This window comes from Nicotiana sylvestris, chromosome 3, assembly GCF_000393655.2.
Source record: "Nicotiana sylvestris chromosome 3, ASM39365v2, whole genome shotgun sequence".
Taxonomy (NCBI): Eukaryota; Viridiplantae; Streptophyta; class Magnoliopsida; order Solanales; family Solanaceae; genus Nicotiana; species Nicotiana sylvestris.
This window is the reverse complement of record NC_091059.1, coordinates 152,890,944-152,902,599: the sequence shown is the minus strand read 5'-3', so window position 1 is coordinate 152,902,599 and position 11,656 is coordinate 152,890,944. Positions and strand designations below refer to the sequence as shown.

The 11,656-nt window shown below is 37.7% G+C and overlaps 1 protein-coding gene across 1 annotated transcript; it reads left to right on the top strand.

Annotated features, from left to right (window-relative positions):
• Positions 1-8,995: 8,995 nt before the first annotated feature.
• LOC138888196 (uncharacterized) lies at positions 8,996-11,187 on the top strand. The gene is made up of 4 exons (XM_070170013.1): positions 8,996-9,337; positions 9,607-10,159; positions 10,442-10,908; positions 11,056-11,187. The coding sequence occupies exons 1-4, from the start codon at positions 8,996-8,998 to the stop codon at positions 11,185-11,187; spliced, it is 1,494 nt and encodes a 497-aa protein (XP_070026114.1).
• Positions 11,188-11,656: the final 469 nt, after the last annotated feature.

Sequence of the window (11,656 nt, the reverse complement as noted above, 5' to 3'; positions counted from 1 at the left end):
GTTTTGTTCTCCTAGGGCTCGTTCGGTCGATTTAGGATTCGTCTAGTTTCGGCTTGATTTGAGCAGGACTAACATGGGATTTGGGTCGAGGGTGGGCTAGTGGCCAATGGGTGTAGGTTTGGGTCGGATTAACTTTGGCGCCGCCACCAGGGGATCTTGTGGCGGCACTAGGGTTCTTGTCTCAAAATTAATATTCGAGTGACTGGGACTAGATTCGAAGGAAGGGGAGGGTGGATTTGGAGAGAAGAGGTCTTGGCGGAGCTGTGGTGTGAAGCTTGAGGCGTTTGGGTGAACTAGGGTTAGGGGTTAGTTCTTCGATCTAAGATTCGAAGAACTCGGGAATGATTCCAAGGCGATGGAGTGGGGATTCGTAAAGAGGAGGGTGAGGGGGTTCTATGGTGTAATTTTAGGGCTGTTTAGACCACCGGAACCGCCGTGAGGCGATTTCCGGTGGGTGGAGGACGGTGGCTGAAGGCGGCGGGTGTTTTGGGGCTTGTCTCTAGGTCAGAGACGAAGGCGAAGGGGGGTATGGCTTAGGGGGCGGGGTTCGTTTGGATCCCTTATATACATACGTGGGGATTAGATCCAAGTCGTTCGATCAAGAAAGATCAATGGCTTGGATCAATTCCCTTATAGGGAACGTTGTCGTTTGGTTTCGTTGGGGGACTGGGTCGATCCGGGGACAAATGGGTCGGGTTGTGGGGATTGTGCTAAGGCGTTGGATCAAAACGATTCAACGGTTGGGATTTGTTGATCCTGAAACGCTGTCGTTTCTATTGAGCTGATGGCAGACTGGGTTAGGACGGGTATTGGGGTGTTTGAATTGGGCTGTAAGGATTTGGGCTTGGCCAAATTGGCCCAACTGAATTTTCCTCTTCTTATTCTCTTTTTTCAATTTTTCTTTTCAACAATAAAACTAAAAATCCTAATTAAATTATAAAATCGACAATTCACTAAAAATATTGACTCTTTATAATAACTATCACACAAAATTAAACATCAATAAAGATAAAATCACACAATTCGGACATCAAATGCAAAAAATGCAAAGTACATATTTTTGTGATTTTTCCATTTTGTAAAACAAACTTGATTGTTTAATTAATTCCTAAATTGTAAAATTAAATCCTAAATGCACATGCAACACATATTTTGTATTTTCCTTAAAACATGCACAAATAAATCACAAACAACACAAAACCGTTTTTTTTTATTTGAATTTTTTGGGAGTAGTTCTCATAGGGCCAAAATCACGTGCTCACACGTATCACTTTCTCATCTATCCATTTTCTCCCCCTAATGTTGGGATCACCAACACATTTTTCAACCTTCTTTGGGAACCCATCTTTGTGCATTGTGGTGGCATAATTAAATCATGTAGCACATTCATATTTCTATATAAAAATTATTTGGTTCCTGACCCTGAACCGATTGTGATAGGGAGAAATTTTCATAATTTGGCTAGATGCGTACAAGTGCTGGTGTATATTAAATAATACATCTCATACCAAATTTCATTTTTGGGAGTTTTGTTCTCATAACCAATGATTTAGCTATAATTGGAGACATACAATTTCCGCTAAACTAACTTGGATTTAAACCAGTATTATCAAGATAAATTATCATAATTTATATTCTGGAATTGTGCTCTAATAATTTGAGCAAGCAATCTTGCAAAAACCAAACTGCAAGTTGATAACAAATGCACATGTGACCATAAAATAGATGCATCTATTAAAATCATATAATAGTAAACGGTCCACATGGCAGGTGACTGGGCCCATATATATATCACCTTTTATTCCTTCCAGAAATCAAGGGATTCACCTTTTATTCCTTCCAGAAATCAAGGGATTCAATCCCAACCTTTAACTAGTATATCATGAGAATAAGCACCACAAGATAATTCTTGAAGAATCTTCTATTCTTCAATATATGTCAATGTAATTCTTAATTAATTTTTCGCATCATAATTGAACCGAGATGGTCAACCGGTCATGCCAATTAATATTTGTTTTAGTAAACCTCTAGTTTACTTGTAGCATATGATTCCAGCATCATGTTTATATTTGTGTAGTATAAATAGAAAGAAGATCGGGTAACATTTCATATTTACCCGGTATGATTATAGAAATATGAAGATATTCAATCTTCCTTTCATTTATAGTCTCAATATGCCAATAACTTTGCCTTATATATTTGAAACTCAAAAAGTTTCTTTTGAGACTTTACAATATCAATGTCATGAATAAGTTTATTCATTCGGGTAGTAACAAATTAGTTTTTCCGGAGTTCTTAACAACTTTTGTACTACAAGATCTTTTATCATACCATTCATATGGTAAATGTCTCCTTCACGAATAAAATTATATCATAATAAATTGTCATGGTCAAAATCATCATAAGCAAAATTATTTCTTGCTTTAATTTTGCCTTTAATAACTTTTATAAGGCATGACAAATAATATTTGGCGTATCACATGTACGCGACCAATGACATATTCATGTAACCACACAATAATATTTATTCTCTTTATTTTACTCAAACCTCCCTTAGAGGTGAGTTGTGTGGTATTCATATAATCATGAATTGCATGTCTTTATTCATTGCTTTTATCACATATTGCCACATTCAACTTTAGGAATGGGTTTGCATTCTCAATGCTTATCACAAGTCACATTCTCTTCAAGGAATGGATCATAATCAGCGATGTGCTTTATTATTTTCATACCAATTTGATGGTAAGCATTGTCTTCACATTTTGAAAGACTATTTTGAGAACTCTTATTGTTCTCCTTTTATAATCATAGTGATGATTATTATTATTTTGATATTTGGAACGCCCACGTTCATTGTTCAACCACTTGTCTTCATTGAAACTTATTATGCACTGCTATCACATTCACTTCAAGAATGGAGCAAATCAAGTGGGATAATTTTCACGCCTTTTCATGAAAAATATATCATTTTTCTTTAGTCATCATTATATCATCAATATGGTACATTGGGACTCAAACTCAATGTCTTACCAATATAAAGGCATGTTAGGTCATAATAAATTGGGACTCAAACCCAACTCTTATCATTATGGAGCATCAGGACTTGATCCCGATGTCTTACCCTCAATCAATGGCATAATAGGCTAAACAATATTGAGATTCATTCTCAAGCCTCAATTTCAATCACATGCCAAGAAAGTTATACACAACTATTGCAACTTAGCAAATCAAATTTGCTTTCATAAATAAGTGTACAAATCTCAAATCAGCGTAAAGCTTTATTAATTATTTGTAGCATTTATATGAAATACAATCGTTTGTAGTCAGAATATTTCTTCTAAATTCTATTAGAGTTTAAAAGGATCATAAAATTATTGTCATAATATTTATTGAGTCTCTCTCAAAAATATTATTGTTTTCGGGGTATACCCTACCTATTGGATTTGATTTAACACCATGACTTTCCTTCACTCAATTCAACCAAGCAATTAGTGAATAAATTTATCAAAAGTACACCATATAGGTAACAACACATATATAGTACTAATACATAAATTCAGCATTTATATTACCTGAAAAGTGACATTATAGGTAACAACTTACCAGTTGTAGCTTGTGCATCATTCATATAAAATACTTAAAAATGGTAAGTCAGTAGCAAGCATCAAGTAGGTCATGGATACTCAAAAATACCTCTTCTAGTAGTCATACTAATCATTGTTTGCTTTCAAATGATACGACCATAAATTATGAAGTATACTTTCTCAATAGCTGGTTTGTTTTCCAAATTTCAAAGAAGTAATTAATCAACCTAGATAAAGATGTGAAGTATTTCTTGTTTTCTTCAAGATGATTTATGCTTTTAATCAGTATGACCAATTTTATTTTATATTTTATTCCTTTTTTTGGGTGCTATATGCAAGTGTAAAAATCCAAAAGGAAAAAAATATTCATCCAAGTAAAAGAAAATGTTTAAAGCGGCAAGACAGATTGAAGATAGTTAATACATAAATATGCATAAGACAATTTATATAAAATATCCTTGGTTACCATGACATGCATCATATCAACAATTAACTGCTACTATGATTTTCACGTATAGAACTTCGAAAATTTTATTCCATTCATGTGATATAAAAGATGTAATATTAATATGTGCTTATGCAATACAGGTGTAGTACGAAGTTGTGTGCATATGAGATTTTAAAGGAATGACAAGTATAAGAAAATCATACTTTCTTACATTTCATTACTTACCATATGTAGTTTCTCTTTACATTTAACCATGTGATGAGATATGTATGGCTTCTAATTGTAATCTTTCCGGATGTAGGAAAATTTTTGTAGATATATATATACAATTGGTTAGAGACTCGTGTTGTTAACGTGTTATGAAATATAACTCAAAGTAGCAATATGAAACAAGGAAATAAAAGCAATTTAGTAAAACATGAACAAGAAATGGAGATAGAGAGAAGGAAGAGATTTTTTTCTTTAATTGTGTGTATTTTCCTATCTATTACAAGGCCTTTATATAGGCATGAAAAGTGAAGAAATATGTCATGGAATATGTCATTGAACATAGAAAATATGTCATTGAATATGTCATTAAGCAGTTGACATGAAGATCATGGAGGAAGAGTAGACATCCACCATAACATGATATTTATCATAACAAAAACCTTATTGTTGCATAGTAATTTACATATAAAAAATCAGGCAAAGACATATTTAAGATAAAAGAATTATTTTACATAATTAGTTCCGAAAGAAGGATGAACAATAATTTCATGAGAATTTTAAGAATAATAGATAAGCTTTGTTTTCCTGGGAGCAATGCCATTTGGCAACCATGAAACAAAGTTTTCATAGTTTTGTTTAAATTTGACGAAAAATTCTTGAGAAATTATAATAGCCACAAGGCCTTTGTGGGATAAAAAGACCTAGAAATTAAAGTTAAAAAAAGAAGAAAGCATATGAAAACCAATAGAAAAAATAGAGTCCAGAAACTCAACCAAAGAGATAAAAAGGAAGGAAATAGTTATTGATCCCCTATACTACAACTCTTTGTTATCCTCATCTACCACACATTTTTATTGTACTCACGACTTTACATTCCCTTCTCTATTACAGTTTCAATATACATAGAAACTGTTTTGAGATAAAAAAAGAAAAACCAAAATTAAAAAAATAACTATTTAGTTTTACAGAAGTGTCAAACTTATGAACTTGACTCTCGTGATAGCATAATGACAAGTTCTGCAGTCTGGTTCTTTTTGCAATTTCACTCATTTGAAGAGAGGTAGGTTAAGAATTTGATGGGAGAATGTTGTGCTACAAAAATGGAGTGATCACTTTATCACTTATAGCCAACTATATATTCGTTAGAGCAGTGTCTTCGTATTCCAAACAACTATTTTTTCCTGGTACAACAAACTTACTCTTCAACCAACAAAATATTGTATTTGAAAAACAAAAAAAGAGAGTAAGAAAATATTGCATAACTATAATTAGCATCCTTTATATTAATTTGGCTGATAACAAATGTAGGCATATAAATTTTATTAAAATTAAATTCATAAAATAATTTGGACTATATTTTAAATTCAAGATATATTGTTCCAAATAAATATATGGGCTAATATAATTGAATTACTTATATAAGTCCAATATATATGGATTAAATAAATAAGTCTTAATTCATTGGGCTAGCCCATTTAATTGGGCTAAAGTGATGAGCTCACTTTATTAAGCCCAAGATGTCATCTTCCTAGAGGCCCAGTTTGGTGCAACATGTCAAATGATGTGGCACGCCAAGTCAAGCGAAAGAGCCAATAGGACCATGTCACGTGTCAAAATGACAAGGCATGTTCAGTCACGCTAAAAGGCCATTGAAATCGCGCCACGTGTGCAAGTGACATGTTCTGGCCAATCAAATGCAGTCATGTCATACTTCAATTTGATTGGTCGGAAAGAGTTTGTTCTTATCACAACTCTTCCCTTCCACAACTATAAATAGGGGTCTTCATAACTCAGAAAGAACACCAGAAGTAATAACAAGAAGCAAGAAAGAGCTCGTAGATCAAACGCTGCAAATTCCTCCACAAGTTTCAAGCTTCAAGTTCAATTTCAAGAAATCAAGTTCAAGCGCAAGAACGAAGAACAAATCAAGTTCAAGCTCAAGAATGAAGACCAAATCAAGTTCAAGTCCAAGCAATCAAGCTCAAGAACAAGATCATCGTTCGTGGCAACAAATATAGATTCAAGATCAAGCTCAAAGGCCCTTGAATTTATTTACTATTTAAAAGAAGAATCAGAGGATTCATAGAGATTGTAACACTCAAATATTTGAAATAAAATACTATAATTGTTGCAATATTTTTCGGTCTTGATTTTATTTTCTCGACGCAAATTTATTGTCTACAAATTCTGGCATGCCCAGTGGGACAATCTCTACCTCTCATCTCAACTTTTCAATCACCAAAGTTCTAGAACATTGAAATGGCTTCGAAGAAAATCAACTCTAAATCAACATCCACCAAGGCTGCTAACTCCAGGTTCTATGCTGATGTGGAAAGCATCATCGATGTCACCTTTGGAAGCTTCGGACCAGTTACGATGAGCAAAGCAAGCTCTTTAGGACAACAAGCACCCCAAGTGTCGTCCGCATCAACCCCTGTTTTCGGATCTTCATCCTCAAAAGGAGCAAGATCTTCCAAAAATGCATCTGAAGGAGGAAGCGATGTTTCTGAAAAGATCAAGAAAACTATTGCTCTGCTTGACCTCTCCGACTCCAAGCACTCTGCTGTGAAGGAAGATGATGATGCTTCAAGCGATGGATCCTCCCCACTTACACCACATAGCGTGACCCAGTCAAGGATCAATCTGTGTGAAAATCCATGCTATTCTCCATCATCGACGACAATCATGCAAGCCATGGTGACAAACACTTCATCTATGGAGGAGTAGTTGGCAAACTTGATGGAAGCAATCACTGGCTTGACCAAATGCATGCAAAATCAAGAGGCTAGAATTGACAAGCTAACAGACAGGGTGGGAATCTTGATGGAAGAACAATCTACCCATGCACCCAGCAAGCTCCCTGAAGTTCTAGAGAGTGACTCTCCCCCAAGACAAGCAGCATCCACTAAGGCTATCCCTGTCTCATATGAAGGGATGATTCCAATCGATCAACTGAAGGAGTTCATCGAAGGAACCATTAAGAACAAATATGAAGTTGCTGCCAAATCCTCCCTTACATATGCAAAGTCGTACACTGCAAGGGTCAATATGTTGAAGATGCATGCTGGCTATCAACCTCCGAAGTTTCAATAATCTGATGGTAAATGTAACCCAAAGCAACATATTGCGCACTTCGTTAAGACGTGCAACAATGCTGGGACTTATGGAGATTACCTCATCAAGCAGTTTGTTCGCTCGCTAAAAGGAAATCCTTTTGACTGGTACACTGACCTCGAGGCTGGATTTATCGACAGTTGGGATCAACTAGAGCAAGAGTTCCTCAATCGCTTTTATAGAATAAGACGCACGGTGAGTATGATAGAGCTCACAAATACTCGTCAACGAAAGGGGGAACCGGTTATCGACTTTATCAATCGTTGGAGGAATGCAAGCCTCAACTGCAAAGACAGGCTTAGCGAAGCTTCAGGCATAGAGATGTGCATCCAAGTCATGCATTGGGGATTGCGCTACATTTTGCAAGGTACCAAGCCTAGCACATTTGAAGAACTTGCAACTCGTGCCCATTGCATAGAATTGAGCATGGCTTCCGCTGGAAATGAGAGGCTACCCATCTATGAACCTCGCAAAGTGAATGACAACCAAGAAGTCAGGAAGTGGGACAAGTTCGTACCCAAGTCTGAAAGCAAAGAAGCTATGAATGTCAATACGTCACTTGTGAAGTTCACAACGAAGGAGAGCAAGAAGCAGAGTATGAAATCCACTTCGTTTCAAGATAAGCCAAGTGGGAAGTTGACTCTAAAAGAAATGCAGGAAAAAGAGTACCCATTCCTGGATTCTGATGTGCCAGCCCTTTTCGAAGAACTCCTCGAGTTAAATCTCATTGAGCTTCCGGAGATGAAGCGACCAAATGAAGCTGGGAAAACAAATGACCCGAACTACTGCAAATATCACCGACTTGTAACCACCCTCTGGAGAAGTGCTTTGTTTTCAAGGATAAAGTCATGGACTTGGCTCGCGAAAAGAAGATCGTGCTTGAAGATGAGAAAGCAAGCGCAAACCAAGTCTCTATCACCTTTGGCTCACTCAGTCCGGATGACTTATGTGGTTTTAAAGAAAGTAAAGATGAAGAATTACTGGAGAGCGACAAAGCTGAAGTCAATCAACCTGATGACAATGAAGGTTGGACATTGGTGACTCGTCGTAGGCACCACAAAAGGAGCCCTAAAAAAGAATCAATAGAACAACCAACAAGGAAGATAATGGTAAAAAGACCAATGAAAAAGAATCCAGTTAGGCATTTGAAGAAAGAAAAAGTGGAGATGCACCATCCTCAAAAGCCACGAAACCCAGTGACCTTGGAGGAGTTTTTACCAAGTTGGTTCCGCACGAAGATTTCCCATGAGAGCATTGATGCCTCTTGTTGCCATGCTGACAAAGGAGAAGAAAAGATTGATGACCTACCGTTGGCACCACCTTCAGAAAAGCCCATTGAGTCCACTCCTCAAGAAGTTAATGCTTGTGAGGAAAAAGTCACGTTCACAAATGACGATCTTTTGCTAGGTGACACTCCTCATAACCGCCCATTGTAACTGGTTGGCTATATATGCGATGAAAGGGTAAATCGAATTTTGGTTGATGGAGGATCCTCAGTGAACATTTTGCCAATCCATATTGTGAAAGAACTTGGTATTCCCATGAACGAACTCTCAGAAAGTCGTGTGATGATCCAAGGATTCAACCAAGGGGGCAAAGAGCCATAGGCGCGATCAGGCTGGGAATCACTATTGAAGATATGCGATCAAGTGCATGGCTGCATGTGATCGACACGAAAACTTCATACAATGTTTTGCTTGGGAGGCCTTGGATACATGAGAATAAAGTTGTTCCATATACCTACCATCAATGTTTGAAATACTACGAGGGCGAAGTCGAGAAGACGGTAGTTGCTGATGATGAGCCATTCACCGAGGCTGAGTCACACTTCGCCGATGCAAAGTTCTACTTGAAGAACCGTATTGTGAAGGAGCTGAAAGTTGATGATGGTATGAAAAGCAAGAATGACGAACCCATAACTAAAAGAGCTGAGGTGACTATTGGTAAAGCCAAAGTTGTTACTGAGGAGATACCCGCTAACGTGAATAAATCTCATAAAGGGGGTATTGCGTCTTATGGAAAAAAGTAAGTCTCGCGCTCCAATATGTCCCTAAAAGGAAGAAAGACGAGGGCGAATCATATAATATCCAAACCAAGACGCTAAGGGAGTTAACTCTTCCGGTAAAACGAATTGAGGCAGTAAAGTTGCCCTCAAAGTCGCTTGCAGGGTTTGTAGCCCATAATCGTTTGCAGAATGTGGCACTCCCTACAAAGCGAACAGATGAAGGTTTTGATCTTAACGCTTACAAGCTATTTGCAAAAGCTGGATACAATCCCAATGAGTTGTCAAAGTTAGGGAAGCTCCCATCAAAAGCTGCAACGAGGCAACCCCATGAAGGTCTGGGATACAAGCAACTGTCACCAGTGCGCATCTCAATAAGAAGGGCATGTAGCAATTATATCACTATAGAAGATGAATCTGCCGCTTCTAATAGGCCTTATGTCTTTGATCGACTTGGAAAATCAACTATGAGAACTTCTGTATTTGAGAGATTGGGTCCATTAAAGAAGGGGAATAAATTACAGAGAAATCATCGAAATACAAGAACACCCGCTTCACCCAAAATTCAGGAGATTTCTAAGGATTTCCAAAGTTTGGTTCCTTCCAGAATGAGGCGACAAACAAAACTGATGGTTTCATGTGAAGAAGTACTGAAGGTAAAGCCATATACCGTGGTCTATACTAAGGAACGTAACAAAGATGAAGAAAGTGTAGGTTCTTCGTATCATATCACTGTACAAGGCGAGAATAGTGTTTCGTCTTCGATGGAAGATAATGTGGAATTGGAGGATGTTTCGCCGTGTTATCACATATCCTTCAATGATGGGGACCCTCAAGAAGATAAAGATGCGAAAGATGCTCCACCTGAACTTGAAAAAGGAGTGAAGACGACAGTTGATGCCTTAAAAGAAGTTAACCTTGGCACCGATGAGGAACCAAGACCAACCTACCTAAGTGCTTTACTAGAAGCTGATGAAGAGAGCACTTATATTGAGTTACTCAAAGAATTTAGGGATGTCTTTGCTTGGAGTTACAAAGAGATGCCTAGCTTGGACCCGAAAGTAGCAGTCCATCACCTTGCAGTCAGAAATGGTGCTCGCCCTGTTAAACAAGCTCAAAGGCGTTTTAGGCCAGACTTGGTTCCCCTAATTGAAACTAAAGTTAACAAACTCATTGAAGCTGGATTTATTCGGGAAGTTAAATACCCAACATGGGTTTCAAGTATTGTCCCTGTAAGGAAGAAGAATGGCCAAATTCGAGTATGTGTTGACTTCAGGGACCTCAATAATGCATGTCCCAAAGATGAATTCTCGCTTCCTATTCCAGAGTTGATGATCGATACTACTACTGATTATGAGGCAATGTCTTTCATGGATGGTTCGTCGGGCTCCAACCAAATTCGCATGGAACCAAAAGATGAAGAGCTTACTGCATTTCGCACCCCCAAGGGTATTTATTGCTACAATGTAATGCCTTTTGTCTTGAAGAATGCTGGTGCTACTTACCAAAGGGCTATGCAGAATATTTTTGACGATCTTCTCCACAAAAATGTCGAATGCTATGTTGACGACTTCGTGGTGAAATCAAGAGAGAAGGGTGACCACTTGAAAGACTTGAGGATGGTATTTGAATTGCTCCGGAGGTACCAACTTAGGATGAATCCGTTGAAATGTGCCTTTGGAGTTACTTCTGGAAAGTTCCTTGGTTTAATTGTCCGGCATCGAGGGATCGAAATTGATCAAGCCAAAGTGAATGCCATTTTGAAAATGCCTAAGCCTCGAGATATCCATGAATTGAAGAGTCTACAAGAAAAGCTAGCATACCTTTGAATATTCATATCAAACATGGCTGGGAGGTGCCAACCATTTAGTCACCTCATGAAGAAAGGTGTTCCTTTCAAGTGGGATCAAGCTTGTAGCAATGCCTCCGAAAGTATCAAAACCTACTTGATGAAGCCTCCAGTTTTAGCAGCTCCTATACCAGGAAAGCCATTGATACTATACATTGCGGCGCATGAAATGTCTGTTGGAGCACTATTGGCCCAAGAAAATAGTGAGGGGAAAGAAAACTCTCTTTACTACTTGAGCAGGATGATGACACCTAACGAGTTGAACTATTCGCCAATTGAAAAGTTGTGTTTGGCGCTAGTCTTCTCAATTCAAAAGTTGAAGCACTACTTTCAAGCTCATGTTGTCCGTCTTGTTTCTAAAGCAAATCCCATCAAGTTTGTGATGTCAAAACCTGTTCTTAGTGATCGACTAGCGAGATGGTACCTCCAATTTCAACAATTCGAGATTT